The sequence below is a fragment of the Mesoplodon densirostris genome, chromosome 14 (assembly GCF_025265405.1).
Source record: "Mesoplodon densirostris isolate mMesDen1 chromosome 14, mMesDen1 primary haplotype, whole genome shotgun sequence".
Classification (NCBI taxonomy): domain Eukaryota; kingdom Metazoa; phylum Chordata; class Mammalia; order Artiodactyla; family Ziphiidae; genus Mesoplodon; species Mesoplodon densirostris.
The window spans coordinates 45,933,281-45,953,657 of record NC_082674.1 but is presented as its reverse complement, the minus strand read 5'-3'; the positions used below and the strand labels follow the sequence as shown (position 1 = coordinate 45,953,657).

Genomic DNA, 20,377 nt, shown 5'->3' with positions numbered 1-20,377 from the left:
CTTCCCTGGTGGCGCAGTGGTTGAGAGTCCGCCTACCGATACAGGGGACACGTGTTCATGCCCCAGTCCGGGAAGATCCCACATGCCGCAGAGCGGCTGGGCCCGTGAGCCATGGCCACTGAGCCTGCGCGTCTGGAGCCTGTGCTCCACAACGGGAGAGGCCACAACAGTGAGAGGCCTGCATACTGCAAAAACAAACAAACAAACAAACAAACAAAGAAATGCTGGTCTAGAAGATGAAACTGACCATGAAATACTTCTAGGTTCTGTCAAGCTGCTGCTGCTGAATTACAACACTAATCAGTCAGTCCATAATTGAGACGAAAGCTAATTAAGTTATTAAGCTTTTGAAATATTAATTTCTTCCAGGTGAACAAAAATAATTAGGGAAATCGTTCATGAATATTTAGTGAGTGTTCAGCAGAAGTGGCTGACCCTAAAGTAACAGGGAAAAAATACAGAGATTTGTGACTTTAACTTATTTAATAAGTCATTCCCAAATTTCTATACGGGAATACTTACACTATGTGCTCCTTGAATCGTGCGGACTAAATTGAGCCCTTTCCAGACATAGATGTCGCCATTTAAAGCACCAGAGTAGGTGATGTCTTCTTTGGCACATGCAAGGCAAAGGATGGTCTGAAGATCCCCTGTTTTGCCAAATATCCCTCTTTTTGCAGTCAGGGCATTTCCACAGAGTGTCCAAAACTAGAAAATAAGTGATAAAATAGATCCAAAAAAAAAAAAGAGTATTCTGATGCATCTCATTATTGGTATTTATTTGCTAACATTTCAATACATTTTACATAATTTGCTATAGGTGCACTAGATACACATAATTTAACTTATTTTGTTATAATGGCAGAGAACTGCAAAACATTTTAGCCAACTACTAGCAGTAAAAAAAAAAAACTTATAACAATATTTTTTAAACTTACAAAGTTCCAACATTCCAAAACTTTGCTAAATGTTTAATGTTCATTTTTTTGTTTAATTTCTTGTCAAGTTATAGCACTAGTATAGGTTCACTGTAGAGAAGTTTAGAAACAGAGAAAAGTGAAAAGAGGAAAACTGGAATTATTCACAACCTCCTGTTAACATGTTGATATATCTTCTAGGTATTTTTGTTGCATATATATATGCATTTAGAAATAATTTCTAGGGCTTCCCTGGTGGTGCAGTGGTTGAGAGTCCACCTGCCGATGCAGGGGACATGGGTTTGTGCCCTGGTCCGGGAAGATCCCACATGCCGTGGAGCGGCTGGGCCCGTGAGCCATGGCCGCTGAGCTCGCGCGTCCGGAGCCTGTGCTCCGCAACGGGAGAGGCCACAACAGTGAGAGGCCCGCGTACCACAAAAAAAATAAAAATAAAAATAAAATAATAGAAATAATTTCTAACTAAAAATTACATAAATATTCACTGTAGAAACATTACTCAGAAATGTTTCTAAATATAAGTTATATTTCATATAGCCAAATAATTGACTAGGCTTTTCAGCTTTAGTTGCATAATTTATCATGAGGGAGACCATAAGCATAAAGGTTGAGCTGCTTTATAGACAGCAGCAGGGAGACTCCCACGGTTATGTAGAAATTAAGTATTTCACTCTGACATATTTTTTTTCAGTATGCGAACTGGTATAATTTTACTGCCATGTACGTAGCCTCTCACAATTTATAAAGGCTCTTTACATGTGTTTAGTTACTTGATCTTCATAATACCCTTACGAATAGGCTAAGGCAGATATTATTATTACACCCATTTGGAAGGGAGAGAAAGAAGGCATAAGTGACTTGCCAAAGGTTCACCAGGGGTTATACATGAGAAAGTATTGAAATATTTGCCTTGAGAACTTTAAATCCAATGAAGAAGATACATATAAGACAAAAAAGATCATTTTAAGGCAACATATTCAGACTGCATACAAGTGGTAAGGAAATTCGAAGATAGAGAACCATGTTGCATTAACTGGAATGAGCCACAATAGAATTTGGATCAGTGGTAAGGAAGAAATTGCATTGTGGTTTAGGAGAACAGCGTTAGGTGAATCCAAGTGACAGGAAATGTGTGAGGAAAAATTAGTGACAACCCTAATATTCTGTGCTTGCAGGAGAGGAAAAATGACGGTCCTCTCAGAGTGGCTGGGTATTCAAGGAAGCAGTTCTAGATGGGTGCACCCCTCAGGAGGACCAGGACTCAGGCAGCTGTGGAGGTGGTGGCCCTTGGGGAGAATGAGAAAAAGATGTGCCATCATTTGAGACTATACAAGATTCTTCTCTCATTAAGTATCAACTCTGGTGGTTTGCTTCTTTGGCTATTACTGTTTTTACAAAAAGGCACTAAAGTATACATCAAAAGAATAAGACCAATCTGGGGAAAGATAGTTAGGTATATGCTTTGGGAAAACACTTAAGTATTAACTTTGAACCTGAACAAACTATGAGACATAAACAACTACTGGTTGTACCTACATGTCAAAGAACTTGCTGTTACATGGTGATACTTAAGGCAGACATTTATCCTTCTATATCTCCCCATGCATGAAAATTAAAGGAAGTGTAACAATTTGGTAATTATTATCCCTTTAACTTGGGATGTGTACTTTAGGCTGAGTTGTTGAAATATTTCTAGATGGACAACCACAAAAAAGAGAGACTTATCCCTACACAAAGATTCTTCTGATGAAATCACCCAGTCAAATGGCATAATGTCAACATGAAACATTCCAGATAATCAGATGATTCTCTAAAAAGGCATATATAGCTGTAATGACAGGATAGGCATGAGATTTTCTGCAGAAAATGGCAAATCTGAGACATTATCTCTTCTTGAAAAGCACTTCATGTTTGGAAAACAGTGACAGATTTAGCAACACACCATTAACTCCACGTCAAATGAAAAGACATTGTTTATCTTCTCCAATCTCCATTCACAGATTGTAATGCAAATTCTGTTAGAATTGGCAGGTACTTGGGAGCTCATCTGGCCCTAAGTAATCCCTGAGGTCCCTTCTGTCTGTGACTAGAGAATGGAGAAAGAACAATAACAGTCAACAAACCTGGTAGGCTCATTTCCTGTAAAACCAACCAAGCAGAAAATGCTCAACTGCTACTGTTTTTCAAGCATTCATTTCAGATAATCATAATTTGCCTGTTTGCCGAACACTGGGGATTGCAAAATGAGAAAGGATTTTACCCTAGCTACAAAAATTTCACATAAAAATATTTTCTTGGGGGCTTCCCTGGTGACGCCATGGTTCAGAGTCCGCCTGCCGATGCAGGGGACAAGGGTTCGTGCCCCGGTCCGGGAAGATCCCACATGCCGCGGAGCGGCTGGACCCGTGAGCCATGGCCGCTGAGCCTGTGCGTCCGGAGCCTGTGCTCCGCAACAGGAGAGGCCACAACAGTGGGAGGCCCGTGTATTGCAAAAAAAAGAAAAAAAAAAAAAATTCTTGGAGTGCATCAGAGATTCTGCATTCACCTTGTGACTAGAATGATTCGTTTGATGTTAGGCAGCTTTGGAGAAAAAAGGTGGGGGTCCTGGAATTGGATGTAGAAAATACAGATAGTGAAAATAATTTGTTAAAGCCTGCTGAAATTTTTTGTGGATTTCCTTCTAAACAAAATTAATAAAGAATAAAGAAGGACATAATTAATAAAGAATCTGCATTTGCATTTGCAGATTCTTCCATTTGAGGTAAAAATGCTTGTTTTTGCTTAGAAAAAATGCCTAGGTCTGCCGAAACACAATTAACAAATTTAACAGGACAAACAGCTCTTAGTGTTTTCAAATGAGGTTCCAGGGTTTTATCTGTCTGTGCTTTTAGAATCAACTCATTAAAAGTTAACCAAAGATGGAAAGAAACAGGGAAACTGGACGAATCTATCAATTAAAGCAGTTAATCTATTATCTTTGATAATCTGGTTTGGGGGTGGGGACTTAAGCCAAGATAGATCATTAAAGAAATAATTGCTAAGAGAAAAAAGCTTGTCAAAGGGAGCCAAAAATGGAGTTTAAATCTTATCTGTGCCACTATTTTTGTAGTCCTAGGAAATGGGAAAAGAAATTAATATTATTGTGCCCCTACTGGTTCCATACACTGTTTAATGTAACTCTTAAATTCAGGAGGTAGCTATCCCCACCCCCTTTTTATCCTGTCTTTTTTGTTTTTGTTTTTTTGCGAAAGAAAGAAATTCAGTCTCAGAGATAAAATAGCTTTCCCAGAATCAAGTAGAGGGAGACAGAACCAGGATTCAAAGTCAAACAACCTCCTAGGTCTTGGCTTCCTCACTGTGGAATATGAAAGTTGGCTGAAGGCTCCCTGGTCACGGTCCCAGACTTCCAGAGAGCCACCGTGGAACAATAGAATCTGGCTCATCTTGAGCTCATGTATTTCTTTGCTTGTGGCTGAAAGAACAACTCAGTGCCTCTTCCATATGTTATGATCAGAAACTCATGCTAGCAGATATATTTCCTTGGTTAATTAAAAACTGTTAAGGGAATTAAGATGTAATGGCTACCATGTATTTCAGGGCCAAAATTTTTCAAAATATTTGTTCCCTTGGAAAGAAAATTAAGATGTTCTTTGGTGATGAAAAAGTTGATAATCTGTGAACACGTTAATGGGTCAAGGACCCTTCTGCTCTCCAGACCTATGGATTCGATGGGTGCCCAGTCCCTGCCTATTAACTCCTGACTAAAGGGCAACCCCTCCCCTGGGTTCTGCTGCCTTCCAAGCTCACCCTACCAAACTCACCTATCCATTAAGGCTCAGCTCAAATAGCATCTCTTCCTGAAACACTTAACATTCCTCTAACCAGTTGGGATCTCTCTGTTATCCCTAGAGAATTTTGATTTTGCCTCTCTTACAGAATGTTCTATTTCAATGTTTTAATTGCTCAGTTTTAAGCAAATTGAAAATCCGGTCAGTGTTTATTCTATCACATGTTACAAACTCAACTAATGTTTATCAAATTTAATGAGTTTTCTAGTCTTTCAGTTGGATTGTATAAATTATGAGGAAGGATCATCCAACTACTGTTGAAGCAAAAAGTGCCTTCATTTCAGCAAACATAGTCTCAGGTTAAAATCATCTCTCTGCATAAGGATTATAAAATGTTTATGAAGCCCTAAGGACATGTGACACCTGTGAAGAGTAGAACCTATAGATTTATCTTTTTGTCCCCTGTTTTTCCATTACTTTTTTCTTATTTTGGAAGAAATGCATGTTATTGTAAAATAATTTTAAAATAAAGGGAAAATTTAAAAACTATCAACTCACTACCCAAGATAACTGTTTAATGTTTTGGAAGAGCCTTCCAATTTACTTCCTACACAAAAATATACTTTTAAAGTAAAAAAATCAAAGCTACAAATTTATCCCACCTAGAAGTAGACTGTAAATAGATCTTAAATATGTCCAATATTAAATAATCCTCTAAAACATGACTTACGATTGCACAGTATTTCTTCATCTGGATATACCATGTTTTATTTAACCACCTGAGGGCAGTTAGGGGGTTTCAGGTCGTTTTTTGTTTGGCTTTATTTGCTATTGATAAGTTACTCAGCAACGAACCAGTGCTTGGTTCATACTCCTAAGAATTTCCTTGGGATAAATTATAAGATATGAAACTACTGGCTGTGCTTACTTTGGCAGCACATATACTAAAATTGGGATGAAATTATTGTTTCAAAGGGTATCAACATTTCTAAGGTAATTGACAGGTATTGCCAAATTTCTAGACTGAAAGACTATACTCATTTACCCTTCCACCAGTAAGGTTTGAGAGTGTTCATTCCCCAAATCTTTCCCAATACTGGATACATTTTAATCATCATTTTGATATATTAAAAACATTGTTATTTTAAAATATCTATACCTTAATTATTGATGAGTTAGCATTTTCATGTGTGTATTAGCAGACAATTGACAATAATAAAAATATTGTGGATGTTCTTTGTCCATTCTATAGATTTGTTAGAATTCTTTATATTTCAAGAACAAGCCATTCTATGCTTGTTGCCTATACTTTGCTAGTTTGTGGTCTGCCTCTTTTGTTTCTTGGGGGTAGTGGGAAGGTAAACAGAATATTTTAATATTTATATAGTTGAATCTATAGTATTATCCTTTGATGGAAGAAATTTTCACCTATTAGGGTGTGGGGAAGCCATTCTGGCTTATACGTGATTTGTCCTGAATTTTATGTGAACTAGAACAGCCTGACTTATGGCCTGTCAAACATACATTGTACATTTGCTTTAACCATTAAAGAAAAGAATGCATTATCCAGAAGTAAAGAATGTCCTCTTTGAACATAGGAGTAAATGCCTACCCTTCCATGATGCCCATGTTAGTACTCCTTCGAAGACAAAGTTCCCTTCCCAGAGGTCAAGGTCATGCTGACTCTCTGTGTATGTGCTAATTTGAAACTACACATCTCTGTTGAAAGCTTGAAGGAATGTACCCTGTCATGTTTGATGTATGTATGTTCTTTGTTCAGAGAAAATATAAAACTGTGTTGAAAACCATGTTTCTCCAGAGTGCTTTCTTCCTTGGTGGAGACTGCACTCCTGGGCTAGTCCTCAGCTTGGCTGAAATAAAACTCCCTTCTATTCCTTACTGTACACTGTTTATTGGTTATTTGTGTCAAACACCTTTATGGTTTCTTTATTTGCTTTTACATTTAGAAACACCTTTCTCCAACTTGAGAGAAATTAAATATTTACATATATATTCTTCTATTTTATAGTTTTTTTAACATTTAACTCTTTAATTCATAAATAATTTATTTTAGTATATGCTATAAAGTAATGACATACAACTAGAATAATAAATTTTTCTAGTGCCCACTTGTCAGACGTACTATTATTATATTCTAAATTGTCATACATATTAAGGTCTATTTCTCAGCTCAGTTTCTTTTTTGTTGGTGTTTATTTATTCTTACCCCAGTCTTGTACCATTTTAATTTTTGAAACTTCATACTATGCTTTAGTAAATAGTAGTGCATTTTCCTTTTCATTATTCTTTTTTGTGCCAAAGTTCTTGGTTCTCTTTCATTCTCATAGATTAACTTAGAATAACTTAAAGGGAGATGCTGTCAGATAACAATAAAGCTTAGAAAGACTTTAATTGAACTTGTATTAAATATAAATTAACTTGGAGATAAATAATGCATTTATCATTTTTACACTTCATGTCCGGAATCAAAGTTGTCTCTCTCCATTTGCCCAAGTCTTCTTTTACATTCCTCTATAAAGTTTTATAATAGTTTTTAAATTAGGTCTTGCATATTTCTTGTTATGTTTATTTCTGAGCATTTTATCATGTGTCCCTTTCTAACCATTAAGTAAGAATAATGGGAAGGATCATGAAAAACTAGACTAAAAGAAGAACAAAAGAACTGGGAAACAGAAGGAGTTGGTTGGAGGAGTAACACAGACATTTCCTCTGTTCACACAGAAATGCACCATTTTTGTAGCAGCAGAGATCCACACACGTTCTGTTCAAGCAAGTAACCCTTACACTCTTTTCTTTATGGACTTTAACTTGTATTATCTTCAAACCTATAGACAGAAGATCCTGGGCCATATCCCAGTGTCCAGGAGAAATTTTTGCTATGTCAGAGGAAAGGATGTCTATGGTGTTAATTTTGCTACCTGTGTAACAAAATAGAGAGGAGCAAATAGACAGAGGCAGGTCCTGCTCCACAAGTAGTATTCCAGGCTGTGTAGTCTACAGGAAGATAGGCATTTAAAAGCCAATGGCCCAGGTAGGTCTGTACTCTGTATCCCTCCCTTCTAGGTCCAACACAACATGGCATCTTTCTTCTAAAAGAACATATCAACATATCAAAAAGTTTTGACATATCAAAAAGTTTTGACATGCAATATGTATAAACATTCATAATGAAAAAACTTAATTCACAAAATTAAAATCAGAACTGTTTTAAAACATGCAATCCTAAAGGTATTATGAGTCTTCTGTCTTCTGTATAATATTTAATTAACATAAAGTTTCCTTTTCAGCTGCCTGCTGAGCACTTCGCTTGATTGTTGTTATACTGCATTTCTAAAAGGGAGGCCCATCAGCTGATGTTAGTGTGCTCTGGGATCAGAGATGCAGGTAAGAAGCCTCCAAATTTAAGGGGAAAAAAGGTAAAGTCAAGCAGTTTCTCAACTCCAAATTATATATATAAACATCTGGAATTATTTTCATACAAGGTACCAAAATTTCTGTATAATAACTACTTTACCTTTATATGTTTCACTCCACAGCTAACCACTCTGTTTGGCTGATATGGATCCCAGGAAATATCAAAAATCTGTTTAAAAAGATAAAAAGTTGCTCTGTTGATCATTCATGTGTTTTTGCCTTCTTTCAGGTACTGTCCAATTGCCAAGACTCTATCCTAACATTCAGAGCACAATGTTACCTACCCAAATGGAGTATTTGGCTATGGAGATGAGTCAGGAACTGCTAAAACACATTTTAGCACCTTGTATCTACTTACCTTAGTCCTGAATGAATAAGTAATAATTAACCACAATCATTGAGAACTGGTATCACATTTTTAACTTTGTCCATCCAAGGAAAATAAACTGTGATGATTTAGGATAGTTTTTTGATCAAATTTTTGGTGGCTCTCCACAATGCTAATAACACACTTTTGAGATACCTTTACAATGAAAACAAAGAGAATGGCAATTGTTTAAAGTGCATATTCCCCTAGCCCATGTCAGAGATTCTGATTTAGTGGATCAGAAATTAGGTCCAGGCACATGCATTTTAAAACACAGCCCAGGAGACTCTGATGCAGGTGGTCCATGGACCACATTCTGTGAAGCTCTAATAGAAAGAAGGACCAATTGTAGGGGCAGAGACTAGACTAGAGAAAGAGGCTGCTAACTTCTCATCAAGTAGGAAGCTATTGCTCCAATCATCAGACAAAGAAGGAGGACCTTTGATTAGGTAGAAAGGAATAATTAATGACCACAGAAACAGCGCTGAAGAAAGAACACTTGGTCTAAGGACCAAGTATGAATAAGGTCCAAGTACCCATTTTATCTATGCGAGCTCAGGCAAGTCTTAGCATCTCTAACCTTAACCTCATCATCTCGAAAATTAATGAATGACACCATCTCAGTTCTGTTGTGAGGTCAATTAAGATAATATATGGACGATCATTTTGCAGACTACAAAGCACTGATTATACAAATTAGTGCTAGGGGCTAAGTATTTTAGCAACTAAAATAATCTTGAAAATAATCATTTGCCCATAAGCAACCAATAATAATTCACACTGTCCTCAACAATAAAGAGTAAAACTGTGTGATACAAATTATGGAGTCTGGGAGAACAGTGTTCTAAAAGCAGTATTTCATTAAAACATTCTAGGCTCTTAAAATTACAGAGTTCTCACTAGATAGCATTGTACTTTTTAGAATCTACTCCTAACTGGAAAGTGTACAGTTCATCAGCAAAACAACAGGAAATTCATGTATTGATCCAGTCCAATTCAACCACTTTGTAAGATAAGATATAATGGGATCACGGAACAGCAGAAACAGTAATATCCAAAATGCAAGGTATGAGCAGGAGACAAGATGGTAGAGTAGAAGGACTTGAGCTCACCTCCTCTCATGAAAACACCAAAATCACAACTAACTGCTGAACAACCACCTACAAAAAAGACTTGAACCTACCAAAAAAGATATTCCACACCCAAAGACAAAAAAGAAGCCACAACAAGACAGTAGCAGGGGCACGTTCATGATACAATCAAGTGCCATACCCACTGGATGGGAGACCAAAAGTTGGAAAATAATTATATCACAGAGGTTCTCCCACAGGAGTGAGATCTGAGCCCATGTCAGGCTCTCCAGCCTGGGGGTCTGGCATGGCATTGGGAGGAGGAGCCCCCAGAGCATTTGCTTTGAAGGCCAGTGGGACTTGAGTGCAGGAGCTCCACACAACTGGGGGAAACAGAGACTCCACTCTTAGAGGGTGCAGACAAGGTTTCATATGCACTGGGACCCAGGGCAAAGCAGTGACTCCATAGGATCCTGGGCCAGACCTACCTGCAGGTTTTGGAGGGTCTCCTGGGGAGGCAGTGGTTGGCTACGGCTCACTGTGGGGGCAAGGACACTGGTAGCAGAGGCCCCAGGGAATATTTATTGGCGTGAGCTCTCCCAGATGTTGCCATTTTGGCACCGAGATCTGGCCCTACCAAACAGCTTGCAGGCTCCAGTGCTGGGATGCCTCAGGCCAAACAACCAGTGGTGGGGGTAGGGGGGAAACACAGCCCCGCCCATCAGCAGACAGGCTGCCTAAAGTTGTCCTGAGCCAACAGTTGTCTATGAATTCACCCCTTGACACGGCCCTGCACATCAGAGGGATAAGACGCAGCTCCACCCACCAGTGGGCAGGCACTAATCCCTCCTACAAGAAAGCTTCCACAAGCCCCTGGACCAACCTCACCCACCAATGGGCAGACACCAGAAGCGAGAATTACAATCCTGCAGCCTGAGGAACAGAGACCACAAACAGAGAAAGTTAGACAAAATGAGATGGCAGAGAAATATATTCCAGATGAAGGAACAAGATAAAACCCAAGAAGAACAACTAAGTGAAGTAGAGGTGGTCAATCTACCTGAAAAAGAAGTCAATCTACCTGAAAAAGAAGTCAATTTACCTGAAAAAGGAGGGCATGGCATGATATATTTAAAGTGATGAAAGGCAAGAACCTAGAGCCTACAAGAATACTCTACCCAGCAAGGCTCTCATTCAGATTCAGTGGAGAAATCAAAAGCTTTACAAACAAGCAAAGACTAAGAGAATTCAGCACCACCAAACCAGCTTTACAACAAATGCTAAAGGAAATTCTCTAGCCGGAAAAGAAAAGGTCACAACTAGAAACAAAACAATTACGAATGGGAAAGCTCACCGGTAAAGGCAAACAAACGTACAGTAAATGTAGGAAATCATCCACACACAAATATGATATCAAAACCAGCAATCATGAGGAGAGTACAAATGCAGGATAATGGAAATGCATTTGAAATTAAGAGACCAGCAACTTAAAACAATCTTGTATATATATAGACTGCTATATCAAAACCTCACGGGAGGCCCAGAACGGAGCCCACGTTTCCACAGAGCTGGAACTCCCAGCTCGGGGTCTCTTCCCTCCGCCGTCACAGAAGTGCCCTGGAGCCCGAGGGGAGGGCGGCCTCACTGAGGCTGCCGGCTCTGGAGGGGTCCCGGCAGCCGAAGCCGCGACAGCCGTGCAGACGGCGGGCCGGGTGTTTCAACAAGTAACTTAAAGACAAAATGGAAAAACAAGGAGGTTTGTGCCTGAGATCATGCTGATGTAAAACCAGGATGGCCACCTTGGGCCAGAATCATCACACCTAAATCCACTCATTATGCTGCTACTGGCCTTATGACATTGATTTCATGGCTGAGTGATATTCCGTTGTACAATCATCATACCTAAATCCCCTCATTATGCTGCTACTGGCCTTATGACATTGATTTCATGGCTGAGTGATATTCCTTTGGGAAGATGGCGGAAGAGTAAGATGTGGAGATCACCTTCCTCCCCACAGATACACCAGAAATACATCTACACGTGGAACAACTCCTACAGAACACCTACTGAACGCTGGCAGAAGACCTCAGACCTCCCAAAAGGCAAGAAAGTCCCCACGTACCTGGGTAGGGCAAAAGAAAAAAGAATAACCAGAGACAAAAGGATAGGGACAGGACCTGCACCACTGGGAGGGAGCTGTGAAGAAGGAAAGGTTTCCACACACTAGAAGCCCCTTCGCAGGCAGAGACTGCGGGTGGCAGAGTGGGGAAGCTTCAGGACCACGGAGGAGAGCGCAGCAACAGGGGTGTGGAGGGCAAAGTGGAGAGATTCCCGCACAGAGGATCGGTGCCGACCAGCACTAACCAGCCAGAGAGGCTTGTCTGCTCACCCGCCGGGGCGGGCGGGGTTGGGAGCTGAGGCTCGGGCTGCCGTCGGAGTGCAGGGAGAGGACTGGGGTTGGCAGCGTGAACACAGCCTGAAGGGGTTAGTGCACCACGGCTAGCTGGGAGGGAGTCCGGGGAAAAGACTGGACCTGCCGAAGAGACAAGAGACTTTTTCTTCCCTCTTTGTTTCCTGCTGCATGAGGAGAGGGGATTAAGAGTGCCGCTTAAAGGAGCTCCAGAGACGGGCGCGAGCCGCGGCTAACAGCGCGGACCCCAGAGATGGGCATGAGACGCTAAGGCTGCTCCTGCAGCCACCAAGAAGCCTGTGTGCGAGCACAGGTCACTCTCCACACCTCCCTTCCGGGGAGACTGTGCAGCCCGCCACTGCCAGGTTCCCGTGATCCAGGGACAACTTCCCCAGGAGAACGCACGGCGCGCCTCAGGCTGGTGCAACGTCACGACGGCCTCTGCCGCTGCAGGCTCGCACCACATCCACACCCCTCCCTCCCCCCGGCCTGAGTGAGCCAGAGTCCCCGAACCAGCGGCTCCTTTAACCCCATCCTGTCTCAGCGAAGAACAGACGCCCTCCGGCGACCTACACTCAGAGGCAGGGCCAAATCCAAAGCTGAGCCCCGGGAGCTCTGCGAACACAGAGAAAGGGAAATCTCTCCCAGCAGCCTCAGAAGCAGCGGATTAAAGCTCCACAATCAACTTGATGTACCCTGCATCTGTGGAATACCTGAATAGACAACGAATCATCCCAAATTGAGAAGGTGATCTTTGAGAGCAAGATTTATTATTTTTTCCCCTTTCCTCTTTTTGTGAGTGTGTATGTGCATGCTTCTGTGTGAGATTTTGTCTGTATAGCTTTGCTTTCACCATATGTCCTAGGGTTCTATCCGTCTGTTGTTTTGTTTACTTCTTTTTATTTTTCTTAAAAAAATTTTTTTTTCTTAATAATTATTTTTTATTTTAATAACTTTATTTTATATTAGCTTTCTTTCCCTTTCTTTCTTTCTTTCTTTCTCTCTCTCTCTCTCTCTCTCTCTCTCTCTCTCTCTCCCTCCCTCTCTCTCTTTCTTTCTTTCTCTGTCTTTCTCTCCCTTTTATTCTGAGCTATGTGGACGAAAGGCTCTTGGTGTGGCAGCCAGCAGTCAGTGCTGTGCCTCTGAGGTGGGAGAGCCAACTTCAGGACACTGGTCCACAAGAGACCTCCCAGCTCCACATAATATCAAACGGCAAAAATCTCCCAGAGATCTCCATCTCAACACCAGCACCCAGCTTCACTCAACGACCAGCAAGCTACAGGACTGAACACCCTATGCCAAACAGCTAGCAAGACACAAACACAACCTCACCCATTAGCAGAGAGGGTGCCTAAAATCATAAGTCCACAGACACGCCAAAACACGCCACCAGACGTGGACCTGCCCACCAGAAGGACAAGATCCAGCCTCATCCACCAGAACACAGGCACTAGTCCCCTCCACCAGGAAGCCTACACAACCCACTGAACCAACTTTAGCCACTGGGGACAGACACCAAAAACAACAGGAATTATGAACCTGCAGCCTGCAAAAAGGAGACCCCAAACACAGTAACATAAAGCAAAATGAGAAGACAGAAAAACACACAGCACATGAAGGAGCAAGATAAAAACCCACCAGACATAACAAATGAAGAGCAAATAGGCAGTCTACCTGAAAAAGAATTCAGAATAATGATAGTAAAGATGATCCAAAATCTTGGAAATAGAGAAAATGCAAGAAACCTATAACAAGGACCTAGAAGAACTAAAGATGAGACAAGGAACGATGAACAACACAATAAATGAAATTAAAAATACTCTAGAAGGGATCAGTAGCAGAATAACTGAGGCAGAAGAACGGATAAGTGACCTGGAAGATAAAATAGTGAAAATAACTACTGCAGAGCAGAATAAAGAAAAATGAATGAAAAGAACTGAGGACAGTCTCAGAGACCTCTGGGACAACATTAAATGCACCAACATTCGAATATAGGGGTTCCAGAAGAAGAAGAGAAAAAGAAAGGGACTGAGAAAATATTTGAAGAGATTATAGTTGAAAACTTCCCTAATATGGGAAAGGAAATAGTTAATCAAGTCCAGGAAGCACAGAGAGTCCCATACAGGATAAATCCAAGGAGAAACACACAAAGACACATATTAATCAAACTGTCAAACATTAAATACAAAGAAAACATATTAAAAGCAGCAAGGGAAAAGCAACAGATAACATACAAAGGAATCCCCATAAGGTTAACAGCTGATCTTTCAGCAGAAACTCTGCAAGCCAGAAGGGACTGGCAGGACATATTTAAAGTGATGAAGGAGAAAAACCTACAACCAAGATTACTCTACCCAGCAAGGATCTCATTCAGATTTGATGGAGAAATTAAAACCTTAACAGACAAGCAAAATCTGAGAGAGTTCAGCACCACCAAACCAGCTTTACAACACATGCTAAAGGAACTTCTCTAGGCAAGAAACACAAGAGAAGGAAAAGACCTACAATAACAAACCCAAAACAATTAAGAAAATGGGAATAGGAACATACATATTGATAATTACCTTAAATGTAAATAGATTAAATGCTCCCACCAAAGGACACAGACTGGCTGAATGGATACAAAAACAAGACCCATATATATGCTGTCTAAAAGAGACCCACTTCAGACCTAGACATACATACAGACAGAAAGTAAGGGGATAGAAAAAGATATTCCATGCAAATGGAAACCAAAAGAAAGCTGAAGTAGCAATTCTCATATCAGACAAAATAGACTTTAAAATAAAGACTATTAGAAGAGACAAAGAAGGACACTACATAATGATCAAGGGATTGATCCAAGAAGAAGATGTAACAATTGTAAATATTTATGCACCCAACATAGGAGCACCTCGATACATAAGGCAAATACTAACAGCCATAAAAGGGGAAATCGACAGTAACACATTCATAGTAGGGGACTCTGACACCCCACTTTCACCAATGGACAGATCATCCAAAATGAAAATAAATAAGGAAACACAACCTTTAAATGATACATTAAACAAGATGGACTTAATTGATATTTATAGGACATTCCATCCAAAAACAACAGAATACACATTTTTCTCAAGTGCTCATGGAACATTCTCCAGGATAGATCATATCTTGGGTCACAAATCAAGCCTTGGTTAATTGAAGAAAATTGAAATTGTATCAAGTATCTTTTCCGACCACAATGCTATGAGACTAGATATCAATTACAGGAAAAAATCTGTAAAAAATACAATTACATGGAGGCTAAACAATACAATACTAAATAACCAAGAGATCACTGAAGAAATCAAAGAGGAAATCAAAAAATACCTAGGAACAAATGACAATGGAGACACGACAACCCAAAACCTATGGGACGCAGCAAAAGCAGTTTTAAGAGGGAAGTTTATAGCAATACAATCCTACCTTAAGAAACAGGAAACATCTTGAATAAACAACCTAACCTTGCACCTAAAGTAATTAGAGAAAGAAGAACCAAAAAGCCCCAAAGTTAGCAGAAGGAAAGAAATCATAAGGATCGATCAGAAATAAATGAAAAAGATATGAAGGAAACGAGGGCAAAGATCAATAAAACTAAAAGCTGGTTCTATGAGAAGATAAACAAAATTGATAAACCATTAGCCAGACTCATCAAGCAAAAAAGGGAGAAGACTCAAAACAACAGAATTCGAAATGAAAAAGGAGAAGTAAAAACTGACACTGCAGAAATACAAAGGATCATGAGAGATTACTACAAGAAACTCTATGCCAATAAAATGGACAACCTGGAAGAAATGGACAAATTCTTAGAAAAGCACAATCTGCCAAGACTGAATCAGGAAGAAATAGAAAATATGAACAGACCAATCACAAGCACTGAAATTGAAACTGTGATTAAAAATCTTCCAACAAACAAGCCCAGGACCAGATGGCTTCACAGGCCAATTCTATCAAACATTTAGAGAAGAGCTAACACCTATCCTTCTCAAACTCTTCCAAAATATAGCAGAGGGAGGAACACTCCCAAACTCATTCTACGAGGCCACCATCACCCTGATACCAAAACCAGACAAGGATGTCACAAAGAAAGAAAACTACAGGCCAATATCACTGATGAACATAGATGCAAAAATCCTCAACAAAATACTAGCAAACAGAATCCAACAGCACATTACAAGGATCATACACCATGATCAAGTGGGGTTTATTCCAGGAATGCAAGGATTCTTCAATATACACAGATCAATCAATGTGATACACCATATTAACAAATTGAAGGAGAAAAACCATATGATCATCTCAATAGATGCAGAGAAAGCTTTCGATATAATTCAACACCCACTTATGATAGAAACCCTGCAGAAAGTTGGCATAGAGGGAACTTTCATCAACATAATAAAGGCCATATATGACAAACCCACAGCCAACAACATCCTCATTGGCGAAAAACTGAAAGCACTTCCACTATGATCATGAACAAGACAAGGTTTCCCACTCTCACCACTCTTATTCAACATAGTTTTGGAATTTTTAGCCCCAGCAATCAGAGAAGAAAAGGAAATAAAAGGAATCCAAATCAGAAAAGAAGAAGTAAAGCTTTCACTGTTTGCAGATGACATGATACTATACATAGAGAATCCTAAAGATGCTACCAGAAAACTACTAGAGCTAATCAATGAATTTGGTAAAGTACCAGGATACAAAATTAATGCACAGAAATGTCTTGCATTCCTACACACTAATGATGAAAAATCTGAAAGTGAAATCAAGAAAACACTCCCATTTACCACTGCAACAAAAATAATAAAATATCTAGGAATAAACCTACGTATGGAGACAAAAGACCCATATGCAGAAAAATATAAGACACTGATGAAAGAAATTAAAGATGATACAAATAGATGGAGAGATAAACCATGGTCTTGGTTTGGAAGAATCAACATTGTGAAAATGACTCTACTACCCAAAGCAATCTACAGATTGAATGCAATCCCTATCAAACTACCACTGGCATTTTTCACAGAACTAGAACAAAAAATTTCACAGTTTGTGTGGAAACACAAAAGACCCCGAATAGCCAAAGCAATCTTAAGAATGAAAAATGGAGCTGGAGGAATCAGGCTCCCCGACTTCAGACTATACTACAAAAGTACAGTAATCAAGACAGTATGGCACTGGCACAAAAACAGAAAGATAGATCAATGGAACAGGATAGAAAGCCCAGAGATAAACCCACACACATATGGTCACCTTATCTTTGATAAAGGAGGCAGGAATGTACAGTGGAGAAAGGACAGCCTCTTCAATAAGTGGTGCTGGGAAAACTGGACAGGTACATGTAAAAGTATGAGATTAGATCACTCCCTAACACCATACACAAAAATAAGCTCAAAATGGATTAAAGACCTAAATGTAAGGCCAGAAACTATCAAACTCTTAGAGGAAAATATAGGCAGAACACTCTATGACATAAATCACAGCAAGATCCTTTTTGACCCACCACCTAGAGAAATGGAAATAAAAACAAAAATAAACAAATGGGACCTAATGAAACTTCAAAGCTTTTGCACAGCAAAGGAAACCATAAACAAGACCAAAAGACAACCCTCAGAATGGGAGAAAATATTTGCAAATGAAGCAACTGACAAGGGATTAATCTCCAAAATTTACAAGTAGCTCATGCAGCTCAATAACAAAAAAACAAACAACCCAATCCAAAAATGGGCAGAAGACCCAAATATACATTTCTCCAAAGAAGATATACAGACTGCCAACTAGCACATGAAAGAATCCTCAACATCTTTAATCATTAGAGAAATGCAAATCAAAACTACAATGAGATATCATCTCACACCAGTCAGAATGGCCATCATCAAAAAATCTAGAAACAATAAATGCTGGAGAGGGTGTGGAGAAAAGGGAACACTCTTGCACTGTTGGTGGGAATGTGAACTGGTACAGCCACTATGGAGAACAGTATGGAGGTTCCTTAAAAAACTACAAATAGAACTACCATATGACCCAGCAATCCCACTACTGGGCATATACCCTGAGGAAACCATAATTCAAAAAGAGTCATGCACCAAAATGTTCATTGCAGCTCTACTTACAATAGCCAGGAGATGGAAACCACCTAAGTGTCTATTATTGGATTAATGGATAAAGATGTGGCACATATATACAATGGAATATTACTCAGCCATAAAAAGAAACGAAATTGAGCTATTTGTAATGAGGTGGGTGGACCTAGAGTCTGTCAAACAGAGTGAAGTAAGTCAGAAAGGGAAAGACAAATACCATATGCTAACACGTATATATGTAATTTAAGAAAAAAAATGTCATGAAGAACCTAGGGGTAAGACAGAATAAAGACACAGACTTACTAGAGAATGGACTTGAGGATATGGGGAGGGGGAAGGGTAAGCTGTGACAAAGCGAGAGAGTGGCATGGACATATATACACTACCAAACGTAAAATAGATAGCTAGTGGGAAGCAGCCACATAGCACAGAGAGATCAGCTCGGTGTTTTGTGACCACCTAAAGGGGTGGGATAGGGAGGGTGGGAAGGAGGGCGACACAAGAGGGAAGAGATATGGGAACATATGTATATGTATAACTGATTCATTTTGTTATAAAGCAGAAACTAACACATCATTGTAAAGCAATTATACTCCAATAAAGATGTAAAAAAAAAAAAACCTCATGGGAGAAATGTCTATTTAAGTCTTCTGCCCATTTTTGGATTGGGTTGTTTGTTTTTTTGTTATTGAGCTGCATGAGCTGCATGTAAATTTTGGAGATTAATCCTTTGTCAGTTACTTCATTTGCAAATATTTTCTCCCATTCTGAGGGTTGTCTTTTGGTCTTGTTTCTGGTTTCCTTTGCTGTGCAGAAGCTTTGAAGTTTCATTAGGTCCCTTTTCTTTATTTTTGTTTTTATTTCCATTTCTCTAGGAGGTGGGTCAGAAAGGATCTTGCTGTGATTCATGTCATAGAGTGTTCTGCCTATGTTTTCCTCTAAGAATTTGATAGTTTCTGGCCTCAAAGAAGATATACAGATTGCCAACAAACACGTGAAAGAATGCTCAACATCATTAATCATTAGAGAAATGCAAATCAAAACTGTGAGATATCATCTCACACTGGTCAGAATGGCCATCATCAAAAAATCTAGAAACAATAAATGCTGGAGAGGGTGTGAAGAAAAGCGAACACTCTTGCACTGTTGGTGGGAATGTAAATTGATACAGCCACTATGGAGAACAGTATGGAGGTTCCTTAAAAAACTACAAATAGAATTACCATACAACCCAGCAATCCCACTACTGGGCCTATACCTTGAGCAAACTATAATTCAAAAAGTGTCATGTACCAATATGTTCATTGCAGCTCTATTTACAATAGCCAGGACATGGAAGCAACCTAAGTGTCCATCAACAGATGAATGGCTAAAGAAGATGTGACACATATATACAATGGAATATTACTCAGCCATAAAAAGAAACGAAATTGAGTTATTTGTAGTGAGGTGGATGGACCTAGAGTCTGTCATACAGAGTGAAGTAAGTCAGAAAGAGAAAAAGAAATACTGTATGCTGACATATATATATGGAATCTAAGAGAAAAAAAAAGGTCATGAAGAACCTAGGGGTAAGACAGGAATAAAGACACAGACCTATTAGAGAATGGACCTGAGGATATGGGGAGGGGGAAGGGCAAGCTGGGACAAAGTGAGAGAGTGGCATGGACATATATACACTACCAAACATAAAATAGATAGCTAGTGGGAAGCATTTGCATAGCACAGGGAGATCAGTTCAGTGGTTTGTGACCACCTCGAGGGGTGGGATATGGAGGGCCAGAGGAAGACGCACGAGGGAAGAGATATGGGAACATATGTATATGTATAACTGATTCACTTTGTTATAAAGCAGAAACTAACACGCCATTGTAAAGCAATTATACTCCAATACAGATGTTAAAAAAAAAAACCTCATGGGAACCACAAACCAAAAATCTACAATAGATACACACAAAAAAAATAAAAAGCAACTCAAACACGACACTAAAGATGGTCATCAAATCACAAGAGAAGAGAACAAAAGAGAAAGAGCAGAAAAAATACCTACAAAATAAATCCAAAACAATTAATAAGATGGCAATAAGAACATACATATGGATAATTACCTTAAGTGTAAATGGATTAAATGCACCAACCAAAAGACACATGCAGACTGAAAGTGAAGGGATGGAAGTATCCCATGTAAACGGAAATCAAAAGAAAGCTGGAGTAGCAATACTCACATCAGAGAAAATAGACTTTAAAATAAAGACTGTTATAAGAGACAAAGA

The 20,377-nt window shown here is 39.4% G+C and overlaps 1 protein-coding gene across 1 annotated transcript in view; it reads right to left on the bottom strand.

The window, feature by feature from the left end:
• The window catches only part of EML6 (EMAP like 6), a 341,870-nt gene that overhangs the window by 165,497 nt on the left and 155,996 nt on the right, over positions 1-20,377 (bottom strand). Inside the window, exons 4-5 of the mRNA XM_060116946.1 lie at positions 8,259-8,327; positions 523-708 (exon numbers count right to left, since the gene is read on the bottom strand). Coding sequence (XP_059972929.1) covers positions 523-708; positions 8,259-8,327 — 255 coding nt within the window. The remainder of the gene's footprint in view (positions 1-522; positions 709-8,258; positions 8,328-20,377) is intronic.